General features: G+C 38.3%; 1 protein-coding gene and 1 long non-coding RNA gene across 2 annotated transcripts; one reads left to right on the forward strand and one right to left on the reverse strand.

Moving 5' to 3' along the window:
• Positions 1-218: 218 nt before the first annotated feature.
• LOC131006354 (uncharacterized) lies at positions 219-2751 on the reverse strand. Its single transcript, XR_009095484.1, has 3 exons — positions 2059-2751; positions 985-1042; positions 219-506 (listed from the first exon to the last, which is right to left on the reverse strand). It is a non-coding gene; the product is annotated as an uncharacterized LOC131006354 (long non-coding RNA).
• Positions 2752-19388: 16637 nt separating this feature from the next.
• Positions 19389-20198, forward strand: LOC131014014 (receptor-like protein 9DC3). Its single transcript, XM_057941954.1, has one exon. The coding sequence runs from the start codon at positions 19389-19391 to the stop codon at positions 20196-20198; it is 810 nt and encodes a 269-aa protein (XP_057797937.1).
• The last annotated feature ends 2111 nt before the right edge of the window (positions 20199-22309 follow it).

Here is a 22309-nt window from a genome sequence, read left to right on the forward strand (position 1 = left end):
TTTCCTAATTTGTTGGTTTTAGATGCATTTGTTGAAAATATATTTCAAATTATCTGTCAAGTAATTCTTGTGAAGGTTTGCTACTAAGGGCGTGTTTGATGTTGGTGTCACAGCCCGGCCTAATCTAGTGTATAGTTAAGCCGGGGAAAGATGTGACCGGGGAACAGAGAAAGAAAATGAAAAAGGAAAGAGATTTCACTAATAAAAAATGAACCAAGTTTAACAATAAATCACTATAATATTGAATAATCGTAGGCAACACTTTTAAAACTCACGAGTAGACAACTTACAATAACACAACGACAAGTTGTCTAACTTTCAAGTGATATAATTCTCAAAGCTATTGATTTAAAATATGTACAACACATCAACAAAGTAGAATAGACTGAGTGTTGCAGCGGAATAATTCATGTGGATTACATGTATGAAGACATGGAATCCTGAGCCTAATTTAATATACTCTGAAGGCTTTGCTCTGCTTGCTTCCATCTACATCACAGCTTAACCTGCATATTTAGAAACATACGCAGGGCTGAGTACCAAAAAGCACTCAGTGGTTACATGCCGAAATAACTTTAAACTTGCTCTTAGAGCTATATATTGAACTTGCCATCTCAAGCATCACACATGGGTTTTATTTAAATAACCTGTGCATGCAAAACTATAAAACTTCTCTATAATCATCATAACATCATATACGTCTGCAGACAATTAACATGTATGTACCATATCTACGCATCATATAACTTTAAGTGTTGAGAAGTAGGCCTCCTTCTCAAACACGATGACAAGCTAACTCAAAGGTTAACTGTCAACTCTGTGTACACAAATCCTGACTCGCTCAGGACCCGAATTCGTTCTTCTATGTAGATGGTATCATACAAATCTCAAACATTGGCAAGTCAATAATTTGAAAATAAATGCATACACTCAAACTTCATATAATAAAGTATGCATCTTTACTTCTTGAGTTAGTAAGCCCACCTGATACGCTTAATGAAATAGAAATCCTTGCTTGTTCATTCTACACTGCCACTCGAACCTTCATTATAATGAGGTTCCCAGGTAAGATTGGATAATAAGTAAGTAAATAGAAAGTAAATCCTGAATGAAACTTCTATCACTTGAAAGTTAGATCCTCTAATCTGAGTATTCTACTTATATGGACTTAACTAACTAAAAGCAAAAAATAACATCATATCTCTTGGGATATCTCAAGTTGAAAAAGTAAGAGTAACTAACCCATTCTATATAGATTAGTTTATAATTGATAACTAAAATATCAATTCAAGAATTGACCAATGACTTAAGCATAGTTTTACTCAACTATCCCAAGTAAGTAACTTCAAATATGTAATCATATATGAATCTCAAATTTGAAAAATCATATAAAATCAACCTCTTCAAAGAAAAATACAAACTTTACATTTTTAGAAATCTCTCAGAGTCTATTTTTATTAGAAAGTTACAAAAATACAATATCTCAAGTGTATATGAAATTATCTCACAAAAGGCAAAATCTGCCACAGAACTACGCTGCTTCGCGCAGTACATTTCAGAAACTCGTTTGACACATCTAATGGTCTCGGATTTAGCTGAAATTTTGCAGAAACGTACTACTCATGATAAAGTTATTACAGTAAAAATTTCAAAAGATTTGGACTATGGGAACATCATCAAAAGCACCTCGAAACATACTGCCCTGTCAAGCCGAAAACTGACAGCAAAGCCCCTTTGTTTCAACTTAACATATAATTCATACGTTTGTTAAATACAAACCATAGGAACTCAATTACATCATCTTGCTACATGTTAGAATGCTTTAACTCAAAACTTCACACACGTTTACCACATCAACATATAACAAGCAAATTATAACACAATCAATCACCTCAACTTCTCCAATCAATATTAAAAGTAGTTCTTCCCTTATTCTTAAACTAAAATTGGCTCAACACATAGTAACATGCTCAATATCCCTCCAATTTCTATCATATAATCACATTCCACGCTCCTAAGAGTTCAATTATATAAGCATCAAACATTTAGCTATCTTACCTCAAGAATGCCCAAATTCTAGGGTTTTCTGCCTCCATTTTCCCCTCTAAAATCCGCCCCTCCGGCAAGGCCCGCCGTCACGGCCACTGTCTCCATCACACCGCCACCCCTGCCTCAGGTATGCTCCCTCTCGATCTTTCTCTCTCAACCTCTCTCGCTGCTCTCCCCCTCGGCTCTTCTTCTTCTGTATCTATTCTATTTGTTTTTCTGACTTGAATCTCTTGATTTCAAAAATAGGTGCTCTTCAATGAACATTGTCGGCTGAAGGCGTTACCGGTCCGACGAAGCTGCCTTAGTTCTCACTGTTGCTGGTGTTTTTAAGTTTGCAGATTGAGGAAGAAATGATCAGAGTGAGAGAGGAGAGAGTTATGCTGGGTGGAGTCGGTTCTTGAAGTTGCTAGAAGAGTTATCCAACAAATTTAAAAATGATTGCTAGTCTCTTTGAAGCTTGAACCAAAAATAAAATGAGATTTAGGAGGCGGTGGAAAGGAAATGACGAACTCACGAGAATAAGATAAGAAATAAAGGGTAGCTTCCTTCTTAAGATTTGTTAATAGATATCCCCAAATAAAATAAATAAGTAAATGTAAAAATATCTACATTCTTGTGAAAGCTTACGGATTGCTATTGCTAATAGCCACAAATATTATTCTAACTAATATAATAATATAACTCTCACATGTAATCAATTAATACATGTATATACATAATGCCTCAGTTCAATTAAGTTAATAAATATAAACTTATAAGTGCCATCGTCATTGATATATCATTTACGCTATTGATTTAGTAATTAATCTTGATTACTAAATCAATAAACTCATTAATAAGTAATACTCAAATAATTAAATAACATCCGTCACTTCAATTAGTCGAGCAATAAGTCGACTAATAATATTTCGTATTTATCACCAATCTCATCTCTGAAAATAATAAAATAATCCCTTTAACTAGGAATTATAAACTTGCTTCCAAGAATAAATTAATAAAGGATGCAAATTAAAAGCTCGGGATATTATAATTATATCTTATCTCATCTCAGTGATTCTACTTCTCTTTCTTCTTTTAGATAATAGAAAATAGAAAGTAATACTAATAATAAATATTGTAGTGAAAATGTCGGGTGTTACAGTTGGCTAATACACTGTATTAGCTAATTTAGTACAGATCAGCCTAGTGTTTGGTATTATTTAGTAATAATGTGGATGACCCGGTTTAATCCCACGACCCAGTATTATTAATCCAGATTTCTTAGGATTAATAATACCACCTCCCCACTAGGATTAACTTAAACCATGATATTCTGTATTTAGCCATGATAGCAAACATCAACTCAGTATTAATAATCTGTCATTATCCACGCTAAATATTCTGGTTACAAATTATCCTACATAATCCTTTACTGAAAACCAAACGATCCCTAACTTTCAGGTACAATACCATCCACCATTGAGAATCTAACAAAATATCTTGTGTGCATTGCTAATTGATTTATACTTTAAAGACATTTAGCAAATAATAAAGTTTCAGTGTATGTTTTCAAGTACAAAACAAAATGTGTTTCTTACTATGCTCCATCTTTAAAGTGATTGAAATGAAGGGTTCTTCAATTTTTAGGTACAATACCATCCACCATTGGGAATTTATCAAATCTGCGGTATTTATATCTCTCTTCCAACAAATTAAATGGTGAGCTTCCATTCTCCATCTGCAAGTTGATATAACTTCTTTACAAACTTGATCGGATCTTTGGCCATTTTTATTTAAACTAGTCTTTTTAATATTTTACATTTGTTTAGATAAGATATGCGATTTGTCTTATTCCTTTGCCAATGCATGCACTGTCACGACCGGACATAATTAAGGATAATTAAGCCGGGAAACCGTGACTAATGGAAGGAGATTAGAAGCGGGGTAGAAAGGGGATAATCAAACAAGGAAAGATCGCATTTCATCATTTAACAAAAGGAATATTTATAATATAACAGAAGTTTAGTCGTATAGACTCAAATAACTAGTAAGTTCAGATATCTCTGACTTAGCCAAATAAACATAAAACTTCTGAGTACGCAGCGGAATATGATTCTGATTACATGTATGAAGACATGTAACCCTAGAGTTCATTAATACATAATAAGACAAAAGAGTCCCGCTCGTCACTTCATCACCATCGGCAGCTGCTCAACCTGCACATTTAGAAATATATGCAGGGCTGAGTACAAAAGTACTCAGTGGGCACATATGCCTACTATGAAATATAACATGCTTCGTAAAGTTGTAAATTGTCATGCCATCATAAACAGTACAGCAAGGGAGTTTTTCGCTAAAAAGGCCCAAGCTTACTAAATTCATTTGTGATTCTTAAAGTTCGTCTGCAGACTAAGTTCTCTTGTAATCTATCATATCTGAAACTGTGTGCCGGAGAGGTGGCCACCTCTCACGGACACTTGACCGGCCAACCCGCTAGATGACTCACGGTCACTGGTGTACACTAGCCCTGGCAGGATAGCTATCAACTGCTCAGGACCCGAATTCGATTTCATAATAACTGGCAAAGCCACATCAGATAGATATCATACCAAACATTGAAACATTTATGGCAAGACAACAGTTGAAATAATTTTTAGTTCAAAGATTTTTCAATGAAATAACTGTTCAAACATAACATTAAACTCATTTGATATATATGAAAGTAATGCCCACCTGATAGTAATTTTCTGTGATACAAAAGCTCCTCAACAGATTATCAATCTCGCCCTTGACCTTTATTACGAGAATATATGTACATGTATAAGATATTTGCTCGAATAAAAATCCTCAAATGAGAATGTGTATTTACTATGCATGATCCTTATGCATGAATTATTATTTTGAAATAATAATCAGGAAATTTCTATTGTTAATCCAGGCTATCGGATTTAAACAAAAGCTAAGTCTCGTCTCATGAAGCCGGATAATTAATAAAAATTAATCCGTTCTCTTAGGGTGTTCTAATCCGCCAATTAAATAAATCTCGCTCGATATAGCCGAATAAAAGGCAGTTAAACTGAACATTCGACATATGATCACGTAAGAATTAATCAGGCTTAACGAATATGAATGGAAATAATAATATAATTTCAAATAATTAAAAAGGCTCAACATAAGGCAGCCTAATAATTAATTAAGTAGAAGTGGGCTTGAATAATTAACATGAGAGGCCCAATTGAAATAATTCATCGGCTCAAGTAATTAAATAAATCTTGGCCCAATAAATAAATAATTTGATTAGTTGGGCTCAATTAAATAAATCAAACGAGGCCCAACGAAGATAATATAACAGCCCAATAAAATAGATGGGCTTCAATTTAAATAAATTCAGCCCAATGAAATAATGTAATAAAAGCCCATCTGAGTAAAATAATTAAATTCAGAGGCCCAATCAGTAAATAAAATCGGCCCATATAAATAAAATCAGAGGCCCAATCAGTAATTAAAATCGGCCCATATAAATAAATTCAGAGGCCCAATTCATAATTTAAAATCAAGAAAGCCCAATTAAAAATGAATAGGGAGGAGCCCATGGATCCAGTTCACTTAAAAGGAATAAATTCAGCCCATTCTTTAATAAACTCAGCCTAAATATCGGCCCATCAAGAAAATAAGGAGCAGCCCAATTCGAATTATAATGGAAGCCCAAAACAATTAAATAGATCAAGCCCAAAGTAATTAAATGCAATGGCCCAAACCAAATTAAACAAAGCCCAAGCTCAAAATTCGGCCCAAAAGAAATTAGAGGCCCAATTCTTCTTCTCTCTCTGTTGGAGCCGATACTCTCCCTCTCTTCAAAAAAAATCAGAACACGCCTCTCTCCTCCCTCTCGAATTCTGCCGCTTCCGTCTCCGGCCGGCGTCGGCTACCGCCGAGTTTAGGTCCGGCGCGACCGCACCCGTCTCTCTCTCCGTATCTTCTCTCTTGCTGGCAGTTCATCCGAGGTGAGAGGGCGTGCCCTAGTTCCTTCCTGACATCGCAATCGCCGCTGTCGCCGCTGCAATTCCCGGCGAACGGCGGTCGAACCTCCTCCCTCACGTCCATCTCTGCCTTCTCTCTACTCAAATCAGACTCAAGCATGCCCAATCGAAATTAGAAACCGAGCCCTAATTCCTTCCTTTCTCAAATCGCCGCTGTCGCACCTCCATCTGGAATCCGGCGAAACAATCGGCGCCGGTCGTGGCCGTTTCTATCTTCGTCTCTACCGTGAGCTCCCGGTGCGGCCACCGCTGAGTTCTCCAGTGCCGCCGCGACTCAGAGGTTCCCCTAAAAATTGGCGAGGACAACGCCGTTCGTGCCCCCCTCTTTTAAAACTGAATCTGCGGCCCCGGGTTCGCCGCTGCTCTTGAATCCAGCGAGGTCGAGGCGACCGTAGGCGCCGCTTCTGAAATCCCGGGTCACCGCCCTGGTTCGACGCCGTTGCGTCTGTAAATCCGGCGATTTACAATCGCCGTCCATCTTCCCGATTCAAAGCAGGGTAGTCGGCCACTCCTTTTCCGATGAGTCAGACGTCGTCGGCCACCGGTCTCATCTGCCGTTGTTGCTGTTATACACTGAAACAGAGGAGACAACGAGAGTTCGTCGTCTTCGTTTTCGAACTCCATCACGGCAGCAGAGGTTCGTCGTTGCTTTGGGCTCGTCCGAACAGGCAGCCGGCACTATATCTTAAAGCTAAGTCCTAAATCCTTCTGTTCTAGTTTCTATTTTGTTAAAGGCAGAGGTTCTCAAGCTTTTGTTGTTCTAGAGTGCAGTAGGATGAAAAGCACAAGTTTTTCTATACATAACGTGGACTGTCAGATATATTGGTGGAACATGATTATGCATATGTGATTTACTATCCCTCTGTAATTCGAAACTGATCATGCTTGATGGTTGATGCGAAATGGATCGAATAATTTGAGCTTAGTATATACCTTGTAATTGATGTTGGTTGGCTGCTGTGGTGTTAAATGAACTGGAATAATCTGAATATCAATGATGATTCTTGTGTTAATGCAGGTGTTAATCAAATAGAATGAAATCATTGAAGCCCATCCTTACCTGAGAGCTTCGGCTGAATGAGCTGGGCTATTCTTTGATTCCCCTTTGGGTGAGATGAGTTGAGAGTGAAAATTGTATTTGTTGGTTGATTATCAATAATTGTCGTTGCATAATTATGTGATAATGGTGGTAATGGAAAACAAAGTATAGTGGTGTAGAAAAGTGGTGAGTGGTGGGGAAAATGGTGGTGAAAGTGGTGGGGAAAAGTTAGGCAACTAAAGTTGATGGAAGAAAAATGTAGAGAAGAATTAATGATGTATTTTCTCTGTCTCGGTGATTCTGTAACTGTAAAGTGGATTGCGTGCTCATATTTGCTTGTACTGTTTATTTAAATAAATCTCGATTTCGACATGTGATATCTTGCTAAAATCGATTAGTTATAAAATGAATCTAAATTAAATCCGTAGATTTAATTCGTTCGTTGTTCTGATATCTAAATTAAATCCGTAGATTTAATTAACTTCTTGAGTCGGAAATAATTCACGACCTGAGTAAAAATAAAATCAAATTCCATCTCGCTTAAATAAATAACGTGACTTTGCTAAGTCAGTTATAACTCTGAAATAATATCATTGACTGCTTTAACAATATAAATTCAGGATCATAAGCTGAATTCATATCAGGATAATAACCGTTTTCATTCACTGATGAACAAAAATAAACACTCATTACTGGATTTAAAATATATAAAAGAGCGGGTCACTACATACTACCCCTCTTAACAAAAATTTCGTCCCGAAATTTGCATATTTCTTCTAAAACAGTTCGGGGTATTTCTCCTTCATTTTGTCTTCAAGCTCCCACGTGGCTTCCTCTTGTCCGTGGTGTCTTCATAAGACTTTCACTGATGTGATTGCCTTATTCCTGAGTTGTTGTACTTTTCGATCTAGAATGGCCTCTGGTATCTCTTCATAACTCAAGTCTGGGCAAAGGATCATCTCTTCTTGGTGGATTATGTGCTTTGGGTCAAAAACGTATTTTCTGAGTTGTGATACGTGGAAAACATTGTGAACGTTTCCAAAGCTTGGCGGTAACGCCAACCTATAAGCTACTGGGCCTATTCTCTCCAAAATCTCATAAGGTCCTACGAATCGGGGCCTAAGTTTTCCCTTGACACCAAACCTAGTTATCCCCTTGGTAGGAGATACCTTTAGGAATACCTTGTCTCCTAATTCAAACTGTAATTCAGTTCGGCGTGCATCAGCGTAAGATTTCTGTCTATCTTGCGTCTCCTTTATTCGACCTCGGATCTGGCGAACTATCTCAATCATCTCACTGACCGCATCCGGTCCTAAAATTTTCCTTTCACCCACTTCATCCCAATAAAGTGGTGATCTACATTTTCTTCCATACAATGCCTCATATGGTGCCATATCGATAGTCGCCTGGTAACTGTTATTATAGGCAAATTCAATCAACGGCAGCACTGCTTCCCAACTTCCACCCCTGTCTAACACCACTGTTCTCAACATATCTTCGAGGGTCTGAATTGTCCTTTCAGACTGCCTGTCTGTTTATGGGTGGAAGGCGGTGCTGAAAATTTAGCCTCGTGCCTAACTTCTTTTGTAAGCTCATCCAAAATCTAGAAGTAAATTTTGAGTCTCGGTCTGAAGTGATTGACACGGGTACACCGTGTAAGCGTACAATCTCTCGAACATACAACTGAGCTAGCTTGTCTGACCCGTGTGTGATCGGTATTGGTATAAAATGAGCACATTTTGTGAGTCGATCCACTATTACTCAAATGGCAGTGTTTCCTCTCTTTGTTTTGGGCAAACTGGTCACAAAATCCATTGCTATGTGCTCCCACTTCCATTCTGGGATTTCCAATGGTTGTAGCTTTCCATATGGCCTTTGGTGTAGGGACTTCACTTATTGGCAAGCTAGGCATCTCTCTACAAAGGATGCTATGTCTCTTTTCATGCCTTCCCACCAAAAATGCTTCTTTAGATCTTGATACATCTTAGTACTCCCGGGGTGGGCAGTATAAGGGGTATCGTGAGCCTCACTCATGATTTTATCCTTAAGCTCATCATCGTGGGGGATGTATATCATTCCCTCAAAGAGGATAGCATTATCTGATGTTTCTTGATAATTCTTGACTCCTCCTTTCCTTACTGCTTCCCGTAGTTCTCCATTTTCTCGTCTTTTCTTTGTGCTTCTACAATCATCTTTCTCAAGCTAGGTATCGTTGCAACAACGCTTGCTATCGTCCCTGGTGGTTTAACCACTTCTATGCTCATTTTTCCAAACTCTTTGATGATCTCATTCTTTTGGGTGACGAGGCATCCCAACCTAGATTGAGTTTTACGGCTCAATGCATCAGCTACTACATTGGCCTTACCCGGGTGGTAGTTAATACCGCAGTCATAATCCTTCACTAGTTCGAGCCATCTCCTCTGTCTCATGTTGAGGTCCTTTTTGCTCGAAAAAATATTTCAAGCTTTTGTGGTCTGTGAATATCTCGCACCTAACTCCATATAGGTGGTGTCTCCAAATCTTCAGTGCGTGTACCACTGCAGCTAATTCTAGATCATGGGTCGGATAGTTCAGTTCATGTGGTCTAAGCTGTTGCGACGCGTTTGCTATCACTTTTCCTTCTTACATTAGTACACAACCGAGTCCATTTTTTTGGACGCGTCCGTGTAGATCACATATTCCTTGTCAGCTGTTGGGACGGCTAACACTGGTGCCGTAGTTAACTTCTCCTTAAGTTCTTGGAAGCTCTTCTCGCACTCCTCTGTCCAAGAAAATTTTATTCCCTTCCTGAGTAGTTGCGTCATTGGCCTTGCAATTTTTTGAAAATCCTTCCATAAATCTCCGATAATAACCTGCCAATCCTAAGAAACTTCTTATCTCATTAGGGTTAGTAGGCGATCTCCATTCGCGTACTTCTTGCACTTTTTCAGGGTCCACTTTAATCCCTTCTGATGACACAATATGTCCTAAAAACGTTACTTCGTTGAGCCAAAACTCGCACTTGCTGAATTTGGCATAAAGGCGCTCCGTCCTCAACGTTTCTAGAACAATTCTCAGATGTTCCTCATGGTCTTTCTCATTCTTCGAGTATATCAGGATGTCATCTATGAATACCAAGACAAATTTGTCTAAGTACGGATGGAACACTCGATTCATGAGGTCCATGAACACGGCTGGCGCATTGGTTAGTCCGAATGGCACAACTACAAATTCGTAGTGGCCATACCTAGTTCGAAATGCCGTCTTAGGTACGTCTTCTGGTCGAATCTTCAGCTGGTGAAAACCAGACCGCAAATCAATCTTCGAGAACACGCTTGCTCCCTTGAGCTGGTCGAAGAGGTCATCTATCCTTGGTAAAGGATATTTGTTCTTCAGTGTCACTTTGTTCAGTTCCCTATAGTCTATGCACATTCTCAATGTGCCATCCTTTTTCTTCACAAAAAGTACGGGTGCACCCCAAGGTGATACACTTGGCCTAATGAATCCAAGTTCCCAAAAGTTCTTGCAGTTGTATCTTGAGTTCTTCCAACTCTTTAGGAGCCATCCGGTATGGTGCCTTCGAAATGGGAGCTGCCCCGGGCTCCAAATCAATGGTAAACTCAATTGGTCTGTCCGGTGGTGGCCCTGGCAGAATCTCTGGAAATACATCTGAAAAGTCCCGTACAATTGCTACATCTTCTATACTCTTTTCAGTACCCAGTTCTCCGTGCAAGTATACGAGGTAAGCTGGGTATCCCTTCTTCATCATTTTCGTTGCTTGCAGGGCGGAGATGATCATCTTTCTTCTTCCCATACTAATTCCGTGGAAATGTGACGGCTCCCTTCCTGGGGGTCGAAACGATATCCGTCTTTCGTTACAAAGGATGGTGGCATAGTTCTCGGCTAGCCAGTCCATTCCTAGGATTATGTCCACATCTCCCATTGGTATAACATACGAGTTGTTCACTACAATCTTGAGTGACCCTATGTTCAGTTCTAGGTTCAAGCACACATGATCTACTGTCGTCATCCCTCCTATAAGTGATGATATACTCAACTCCTGGTCAGCTCTTTCCATTTTAAGTTTTAATGTATCAACACATGTACTTGAAATGAAAGTATGCGATGCGCCCGTATCAAATAGAAGTACAACAGGAGTATTGAGTAGCATGCCCATACCTGCCAGGTTTCCCTGGTTGTTATCGGGCTGCTTCTGCCTCATAGCATAAGCTCTAGCATGACGAGGCTTTTCATGTTGTTTCTGTTGTCGCTGCTGTTGTTGGCGGGCCTGTTGCTGATATGGTTGTTGAGGTTGTGGTTGGTACTGTAGCTGTTGGTGCTGCTGTGGCTGCTGATACTGTGGTTGCTGCCTTGGATATGGTTGGGGCAAAGCTTGAATTGCTCGCAGAGGTGGAGCCTAGATAGGTGGGTTTGGTCTTGAACCCGTTCCATGTTGCTTATTCGGGCACCGGTTTGCATAGTGCCCCCTTCTGGTTGCAGATATAACAACTATCACTGCCGGCCTTACAGATTCCCACATGACTTTTGTTACATTTGGGGCAATGTGGGGCCCTCTGTTGGTTATTTCCCATCTGTTTCGGTGCGCCCTGGCTTCCATAGCCCTGTGACTGGAAGACCCGTCCCTGCCATGGCCTCTTCTCGCCTTGGTTCGGTTTACTGTTGTCCTATCTCCTCTTTCCTTTGAAATTCTGATTATATCTTTGATCATGTGGAGGTGCTGGCGCAGGTACAATTGCAAGTCTTTCTCCTGGCATGGCTGCCTCAATGTCTAACGCTCGGCTGAGCGACTCAGTGTAAGACAATCCTTCGTGGCTTGCCAAAGCCATCCTAATCTCGTGCCTCAGTCCGGCACAAAACTTTTCAGCCATCTTCTCATCTGTGTCAACTTGTTCCGGCGCATATCTAGACATATCGCAGAACATCCTGTCGTATTGAGTTCCGACATCTTCCCTTGTTTTAGATTGTAAAATTCAGCCTCTTTTTTTTCTTGCGGTAGCTCTTGGGTATATACTTATCATATATACCGGCTTTGAATTGTTCCCAAGTCAGGTTTTCTAACTGCTCTGCTGTCATCGTTTTCATCCTTGCTTCCCACCAGAAATCAGCTGACCCAGTCAACTGAAAGGACATACAAGTCAGACGTTCTTGGTCGGTGCAACGCAGGAAGTTGAAAATGCGTTCAATAGCGCGAACCCAAGTTTCAGCTTCTGCCGGGTCTCCTGTCCCGTTGAAGGTAGGTGGGTTCTGTCGCAAGAATAATTCTTCAATCTATCGTTTTGGCTGAACAGGTGGTTGAACTATTTCGGTTTCTGGTTCTGGCCCTGTTTCTGGGTCTCTTCTTTCATTTCGGGGAATCCTGCCCCCTCCTCTTGGTCGTCCTCGTTTTGGCGGCATTCTATTAGGTCAAAACACAAGTTGTTAATGCAACAACACAAGGCATACTATTGTTCTTATCGTTCTATCCAACTTCTCTCGGACGCCTTTGCTTTGTTGGCATTCCGATGAGTCGACATATAGTCACCAATGTAATACACAGATGCATATCATCGATTCTGTAAATTGTTTTCTTGATTCTCAAATCTCGCTCATACTCTTCCTCATGAAAGTATATAAATAACATAGCGGAAGTGACTTGCCGCAAAAGACTGATAGGGTCGCTACATAGACATGGGAAATTAGTATCAATGAGGACTATTTCATCAACAATTGAATATAGATCTGGTGATCTATCCAAGCATTATACACGATGAACTAGCTATCTAGCAAGGTCATCATGAAAGTGCTCAGTTCCGAAATGCCCTATGAACCAGCATTTTCGTACTAATACTTGTCAAAATAACTAAGCCAATGTAGGGGCATACAAAAGCATCGAAATGATCATCGTTTTCGAAGTACACAGATAACGTCCTACTAAATGCACAAGAGAATGTCTGTATGCATTACGTGCTTGACCTTTGGGTTGAAGCATACATGTTTGACTGATTTAATCTGATGAGTATCTGTTTGTCCTTGGATCACAGAAAATCTACCAATAGCTAGTAGATCGCAATGATTCAAATCACAAATGGAAATTAGGCAAAGTGTTTCAATAATTTGCCAAACAATTGAAAATGAATAACCATAGGGTAGAAATGAATTGACTGAAAGGTCGAAACGAATTGACCTAATAGTCTGAAACCGTTTGGCTTTTCAGATGAAGGTTTAAAATATATAGGTTTAAAGACCCATATATGACGACTACTGAGATTTTGGCCATGTGGACTGGCCAGGTCCGACACAACTACTTCTCAGTCATTCGGAAATACTTTTCCGAATTTGGCAACTCTTGTTCCTTGGCTGCAAAAGGTATATTTGGTCTAAAATCACCACTTTCTTCTTAATATCTTGAACATGTCCTTGAGAATATTCTAGAGCTTCTCAAACTTGGAGTCTACCTCCTAGTTTAATGCAATCCTTAAACATCTTCTATAGGCGAAATAAGGTAGGCTCGACCTTACTCAACAATGTTCCTCTATATGATCTTAATGTAGTACTTCTAGTACTTAGTGTTTCTTCACATAGCGCTTGAAATGCAACCATATAATTTGAAGCACTCTTTCATTTTATTGCAAAAACCTTTTGAATCATCACGCATTCAATAAGGAAATAGCTTTTGCTCATCTGAGCACCTTTATAGGGTATGTGTCACCATGTGTAATACTAAGTCATGGAATGACCTTAGTCAATGCTCTTATTGCGGCTACCAGACTAAATGCATAATCAAAAACGTTCTAACTGAGGCGATGTCCTTGATAGGTTAAGGTATATATATACTTATCTTGAGTATATCCTTAGGGTCTCATTAGAATCTTAATTCATTTGTTTCAGCATTGATCCACTGTCGGCGCTTCTAGCTATTATTAAACTCTAAACCCTCTTCGAGAACTTCTCTCGTCTTACACACTTGCGTAAACTTTTATGATCAATCATAATGGTTGGTAACTTCTAGTTACCCATGGCACCTATCCTCCTTTCGATTTGTAGCAGGTGATCGTAATCAATAGGGATTCTAAATCATGCTCACGTGTAATATAATAGGTAATTGTAATCATAAAGGTTCTGAATATCTGAAACTGTAAGCTGGCAGTTCTAATCGCGATGCTATAACATCATACACAAAGTGTTATAACTGCATATGAGTCCGACTCTGAAGTTCAAACATAAATCATGAAGGTTCTCTTCATGCCATAACTGGTGATAATCGAGAGTTAGTAATGAGTCTTAGCTCATTATGCGATAGCTAGCTGATTACATAAGTCACACTCGTCGCTACGAGCAATGACTCACGTGATCTATCATCAAATAAGGCAATAGTCGATTCGGTGTTCTGTCACTCGTGAACAACCTGAATGAAGAACTATGTCTGCTTCAGTGATTCGTGCGTGGCACTCCGCTTGCACTGCTTTCATGGGATTCTCTTTTTCTTTCTTAGCTCTTCACCATGGCTATAGTGAAATATAACTGAGTTTCTAGCTTCTATTGTTCTTCTCGTAACAGTGATCATGCATTCTTAACGCATCTAAGTTCATTGAGATATCTAATCAATCAATAAAGCATAAAACTTGAATGTAAGCATCAGTACATTCATATAAAACGTGAACTTCTCAATGTTTTAAAATCATTACCACCTTCTTTCTTGCTGAGCATGACGATGTGATGAAGTGATGAGCTTTGGCTGACTGACTCATATATACTAGTGATCATACTAGAAAAATGGGCTAACTCTAGGGTTCAGAGCAAATGAACTGCTCTGATACCACTCTGTCACGACCGGACATAATTAAGGATAATTAAGCCGGGAAACCGTGACTAATGGAAGGAGATTAGAAGCGGGGTAGAAAGGGGATAATCAAACAAGGAAAGATCGCATTTCATCATTTAACAAAAGGAATATTTATAATATAACAGAAGTTTAGTCGTATAGACTCAAATAACTAGTAAGTTCAGATATCTCTGACTTAGCCAAATAAACATAAAACTTCTGAGTACGCAGCGGAATATGATTCTGATTACATGTATGAAGACATGTAACCCTAGAGTTCATTAATACATAATAAGACAAAAGAGTCCCGCTCGTCACTTCATCACCATCGGCAGCTGCTCAACCTGCACATTTAGAAATATATGCAGGGCTGAGTACAAAAGTACTCAGTGGGCACATATGCCTACTATGAAATATAACATGCTTCGTAAAGTTGTAAATTGTCATGCCATCATAAACAGTACAGCAAGGGAGTTTTTCGCTAAAAAGGCCCAAGCTTACTAAATTCATTTGTGATTCTTAAAGTTCGTCTGCAGACTAAGTTCTCTTGTAATCTATCATATCTGAAACTGTGTGCCGGAGAGGTGGCCACCTCTCACGGACACTTGACCGGCCAACCCGCTAGATGACTCACGGTCACTGGTGTACACTAGCCCTGGCAGGATAGCTATCAACTGCTCAGGACCCGAATTCAATTTCATAATAACTGGCAAAGCCACATCAGATAGATATCATACCAAACATTGAAACATTTATGGCAAGACAACAGTTGAAATAATTTTTAGTTCAAAGATTTTTCAATGAAATAACTGTTCAAACATAACATTAAACTCATTTGATATATATGAAAGTAATGCCCACCTGATAGTAATTTTCTGTGATACAAAAGCTCCTCAACAGATTATCAATCTCGCCCTTGACCTTTATTACGAGAATATATGTACATGTATAAGATATTTGCTCGAATAAAAATCCTCAAATGAGAATGTGTATTTACTATGCATGATCCTTATGCATGAATTATTATTTTGAAATAATAATCAGGAAATTTCTATTGTTAATCCAGGCTATCGGATTTAAACAAAAGCTAAGTCTCGTCTCATGAAGCCGGATAATTAATAAAAATTAATCCGTTCTCTTAGAGTGTTCTAATCCGCCAATTAAATAAATCTCGCTCGATATAGCCGAATAAAAGGCAGTTAAACTGAACATTCGACATATGATCACGTAAGAATTAATCAGGCTTAACGAATATGAATGGAAATAATAATATAATTTCAAATAATTAAAAAGGCTCAACATAAGGCAGCCTAATAATTAATTAAGTAGAAGTGGGCTTGAATAATTAACATGAGAGGCCCAATTGAAATAATTCATCGGCTCAAGTAATTAAATAAATCTTGGCCCAATAAATAAATAATTTGATTAGTTGGGCTCAATTAAATAAATCAAACGAGGCCCAACGAAGATAATATAACAGCCCAATAAAATAGATGGGCTTCAATTTAAATAAATTCAGCCCAATGAAATAATGTAATAAAAGCCCATCTGAGTAAAATAATTAAATTCAGAGGCCCAATCAGTAAATAAAATCGGCCCATATAAATAAAATCAGAGGCCCAATCAGTAATTAAAATCGGCCCATATAAATAAATTCAGAGGCCCAATTCATAATTTAAAATCAAGAAAGCCCAATTAAAAATGAATAGGGAGGAGCCCATGGATCCAGTTCACTTAAAAGGAATAAATTCAGCCCATTCTTTAATAAACTCAGCCTAAATATCGGCCCATCAAGAAAATAAGGAGCAGCCCAATTCGAATTATAATGGAAGCCCAAAACAATTAAATAGATCAAGCCCAAAGTAATTAAATGCAATGGCCCAAACCAAATTAAACAAAGCCCAAGCTCAAAATTCGGCCCAAAAGAAATTAGAGGCCCAATTCTTCTTCTCTCTCTGTTGGAGCCGATACTCTCCCTCTCTTCAAAAAAAATCAGAACACGCCTCTCTCCTCCCTCTCGAATTCTGCCGCTTCCGTCTCCGGCCGGCGTCGGCTACCGCCGAGTTTAGGTCCGGCGCGACCGCACCCGTCTCTCTCTCCGTATCTTCTCTCTTGCTGGCAGTTCATCCGAGGTGAGAGGGCGTGCCCTAGTTCCTTCCTGACATCGCAATCGCCGCTGTCGCCGCTGCAATTCCCGGCGAACGGCGGTCGAACCTCCTCCCTCACGTCCATCTCTGCCTTCTCTCTACTCAAATCAGACTCAAGCATGCCCAATCGAAATTAGAAACCGAGCCCTAATTCCTTCCTTTCTCAAATCGCCGCTGTCGCACCTCCATCTGGAATCCGGCGAAACAATCGGCACCGGTCGTGGCCGTTTCTATCTTCGTCTCTACCGTGAGCTCCCGGTGCGGCCACCGCTGAGTTCTCCAGTGCCGCCGCGACTCAGAGGTTCCCCTAAAAATTGGCGAGGACAACGCCGTTCGTGCCCCCCTCTTTTAAAACTGAATCTGCGGCCCCGGGTTCGCCGCTGCTCTTGAATCCAGCGAGGTCGAGGCGACCGTAGGCGCCGCTTCTGAAATCCCGGGTCACCGCCCTGGTTCGACGCCGTTGCGTCTGTAAATCCGGCGATTTACAATCGCCGTCCATCTTCCCGATTCAAAGCAGGGTAGTCGGCCACTCCTTTTCCGATGAGTCAGACGTCGTCGGCCACCGGTCTCATCTGCCGTTGTTGCTGTTATACACTGAAACAGAGGAGACAACGAGAGTTCGTCGTCTTCGTTTTCGAACTCCATCACGGCAGCAGAGGTTCGTCGTTGCTTTGGGCTCGTCCGAACAGGCAGCCGGCACTATATCTTAAAGCTAAGTCCTAAATCCTTCTGTTCTAGTTTCTATTTTGTTAAAGGCAGAGGTTCTCAAGCTTTTGTTGTTCTAGAGTGCAGTAGGATGAAAAGCACAAGTTTTTCTATACATAACGTGGACTGTCAGATATATTGGTGGAACATGATTATGCATATGTGATTTACTATCCCTCTGTAATTCGAAACTGATCATGCTTGATGGTTGATGCGAAATGGATCGAATAATTTGAGCTTAGTATATACCTTGTAATTGATGTTGGTTGGCTGCTGTGGTGTTAAATGAACTGGAATAATCTGAATATCAATGATGATTCTTGTGTTAATGCAGGTGTTAATCAAATAGAATGAAATCATTGAAGCCCATCCTTACCTGAGAGCTTCGGCTGAATGAGCTGGGCTATTCTTTGATTCCCCTTTGGGTGAGATGAGTTGAGAGTGAAAATTGTATTTGTTGGTTGATTATCAATAATTGTCGTTGCATAATTATGTGATAATGGTGGTAATGGAAAACAAAGTATAGTGGTGTAGAAAAGTGGTGAGTGGTGGGGAAAATGGTGGTGAAAGTGGTGGGGAAAAGTTAGGCAACTAAAGTTGATGGAAGAAAAATGTAGAGAAGAATTAATGATGTATTTTCTCTGTCTCGGTGATTCTGTAACTGTAAAGTGGATTGCGTGCTCATATTTGCTTGTACTGTTTATTTAAATAAATCTCGATTTCGACATGTGATATCTTGCTAAAATCGATTAGTTATAAAATGAATCTAAATTAAATCCGTAGATTTAATTCGTTCGTTGTTCTGATATCTAAATTAAATCCGTAGATTTAATTAACTTCTTGAGTCGGAAATAATTCACGACCTGAGTAAAAATAAAATCAAATTCCATCTCGCTTAAATAAATAACGTGACTTTGCTAAGTCAGTTATAACTCTGAAATAATATCATTGACTGCTTTAACAATATAAATTCAGGATCATAAGCTGAATTCATATCAGGATAATAACCGTTTTCATTCACTGATGAACAAAAATAAACACTCATTACTGGATTTAAAATATATAAAAGAGCGGGTCACTACATGCACAATATGAAATAGAACACGAATGATATTAATAATAAAAGGAAAAAAAATAGAAAACACTTTTTTTCGAATTGTATGACTTAGCTAATTTGTGTCAAAAGATCTAAGTGCTTTACATCTCTATCTTTAAAGTGATTTATATGAAGGGTTATCCAATTTTCAGGTCTAATACCATTCACCATTGAGAATCTATCAAATTTGTGGGACCTAGACCTCTCTTCCAACAAATTAAATGGTGAGCTTCCATTCTCCATGTGCAACTTGACATCCCTTCAGTTTCTTCTACTCTCAAATAACAGTTTGGAAGGGAAAGTTCCACAATGCTTTCGAAACTTGAGCAAATCGTTGTCCATATTTCATTTAAATGCAAATAACTTTAGTGGCCCCATTCCATCAATATTTATCAAAGGGTGTAGTCTTTGGTCCATCAATTTGAGTGGTAATAAATTGCAAGGAAGATTACCTAAATCCTTAATCAATTGCAAAAGTCTGAAGGGTCTCGACGTTGGAAATAATAGAATACAAGATGAATTTCCGTTTTGGATGGAAGCTCTTCCTAAGCTTCGAGCACTCATATTGAAGTCCAACAAGTTTGATGGTAACATGTCGCTGCCTTCACTAAGCAACCTTCCATTTCCTGAGCTGCAAGTTTTAGATATATCAGAGAACGAATTTGTGGGCTCTCTACCTCAAAGATATTTCAAGAGTTTTAGAGCAATGATGGATGTGAAGGAAAATAACACAGGTCTAATTTTTGGCGAATTTTGGGAGATGAGAATCACCTTGAAAGGTCAAGATCAGTTATTGACGAGACTGTTGGAAGCCTTTACGACCATTGACTTATCCTCCAACAATTTCTCTGGGAGTATTCCAGATTGCATAGGTAATCTTAATTCTTTGAGATACTTGAATTTGTCGCACAATAATCTCATGGGACACATACCTGCATCTCTTGGAAATATAAGTGTGCTTGAATCATTGGACTTGTCATCGAACAAATTGGATGGAAGAATTCCAAGTGAATTGACGAGGTTGACATTTCTTGCGAAATTAAACCTGTCAATGAATAATCTAGTGGGGCAAATACCACAATCTACTCAGTTTTCCACATTTGAGAATGATTCATACGTGGGAAACTTGAGATTGTGTGGATTTCCGTTGACGAGAAAATGCAACGAGAAGAATGAGCAGCGGATGCGGCCAGAAGAAGAAGATAAAGAAGAAGAGTATGGATTTATAGATGGATTTGGATGGAGAAGTGTGGTGATGGGATATGGAAGTGGAATCATAGTTGGGATTGGAATTGGTTGTTGCATTATTCGATTTGGATACATAACGTTCATCACATTTTAGTTTTGCATACAAACTTTAAAAGATATTGTGATAATTATCGAACCAAGTTAAATTTTTTTACAAAATTAAATCTTTCGATGTTCGAATTTTTCCCAAAAATATATTCATGGTCTTCCCAAAAATATTTCGTACTGATGGTCATTATGTCAAATAAGACATTCCATCCCAATGGGTAATTAAAGTCTCTAATTTGTGCTCCTCATCCACAAAAAATAGTCCTAGAATAAGAATATAGGATGACACGCATTTTAATAAAATAATTTGTATATTGTGAGTGGAGATTGGGACCCACCATGACCATGTGATAAAAAATTTCTAAAAATAAAAAATGGACTAATATTGTGGACATCCCAAAACGGCAAAAAAGAACTATTTTTTGTGGACGGATGGAATAGTAGTTTTACGGATTGCATTTAAGATTTTTTTTTTCATTTACAATTATAATATGAACATGTATTACATCCGATAACAAAAATATATTTTCAAATCAAGCTAATTTGCACCAAAAATCGAACATCTAAACTTCAAAAGAGGTGGAATTATAATTTTATTAAAAAAAGTTGCGTAATAAATTTTCTCGATAAAAGAAAAATATATTACATCCGATAACTAATTTGCATTTAAGAAAAATAATTGAAAGCAATTTTCCATATAGAAGATGCCATTGGGCTCCCCAATGATTTGCTTATAGTTAAGAAATTTAATTATTCATTTTTCATTCCATGAGTAGTGAGAGATCCTATTACTTATTGCAAGACATAGCACCAAAAATCGAACATCTAAACTTCAAAAGAGGTGGAATTATAATTTTATTAAAAAAAGTTGCGTAATAAATTTTCTCGATAAAAGAAAAAGGAAAACAGAGACTAATATTGGAACGGTGGAATCTCTTTTCCATGTGGATAATAGATAGAATAATAGATAGAATAGATCGATTATCAATTTATACTAATTGAATAAATTATGCTAATTAATTAACGAGATACTTCATATAAATACATGAATTTTGAAGATTTTTTGAAATTGCACACGACTGAAATAAATAAATTAATAATTTTTTTTGATACCTGAAAGGTGAGTAGGATCGCCGCAAATGGCGTAGCTTAATGTGGAAATATAAGTACAGAAATGATCATTTCTAATTACAACATAAGTTCAAAATTTATTTATTTTTTGACGAAAAAATAAAAATAAAATAAAATTTAAAAATTTGAGCATAAGGAGTTGCTTAAAACGAGTTGACCCAATTCTGAATTGGACTGGGCCATAGAACTTTGGGCCCAGATTTCATCTGAAAAATTAGGGTAGCCCGTCTTAGCTTGTTACTCCCTCCGTCCCACGAATCTTGACACGTTTTTCTTTTTAGACCGTCCCACGAATCTTGACACGTTTTTCTTTTGGGTAATAATTATTAACTTCTCTCTTCTACTTTATCACCTTTATTACATTCTCTCTCATACTTTATCACTTTTATACTTTATTAATTACACACTTAAAATACTAATCTACAACTCCTTAATTCTTGTGCCGAAACCAAACGTGTCAAGATTCGTGGGACGGATGGAGTATTTTTTACTACAAAAGTGATTTTTTTTTGGTCGGATTGGGTTGGTGGACTTGCTTTTCGTAATATTGGAAAAATATATTTCTACGTATATTTTCATGATAAATTTGCGTAGTTTTTTATAGTTTGAACATTAAATGGTCGAAGTCAAAATATGTGTTTGATGTTAAATTTAAATAAATATCTATTATACAATCAAATAAGCAATTCACATAAATATCTATTATATAATCAAATAACCAACTCGACACTAAATGGTCGAAGTCGAAATCTGTGTTTGATGTTAAATTTACATAAATGTCTATTATAGGTGAGACCACAACCCACATAAAGGTAGGAAATTAAACTACCCGCATGCAGACCGGATTGAACCTAAGACCTCCCACAAAGGAGAGTCTTTGGGTGTCTCAGCTTTGCCACTTAAGCTAAGTCTCATTCGCAAGGTGGTATTATATGAGATAAATTGACATTCAACTTTTACATTTAGTTACTAATTGACTATGCATGATAATGAAATTAATTAAGAAACTACAAATTCATTCATACT

This window comes from Salvia miltiorrhiza, chromosome 1, assembly GCF_028751815.1.
Source record: "Salvia miltiorrhiza cultivar Shanhuang (shh) chromosome 1, IMPLAD_Smil_shh, whole genome shotgun sequence".
NCBI lineage: Eukaryota > Viridiplantae > Streptophyta > Magnoliopsida > Lamiales > Lamiaceae > Salvia > Salvia miltiorrhiza.

Excerpts from the sequence above, each read along its gene's own strand:
- LOC131014014 (XM_057941954.1), top strand. The coding sequence starts at position 19,389 with ATGGAAGCTCTTCCTAAGCTTCGAGCACTCATATTGAAGTCCAACAAG.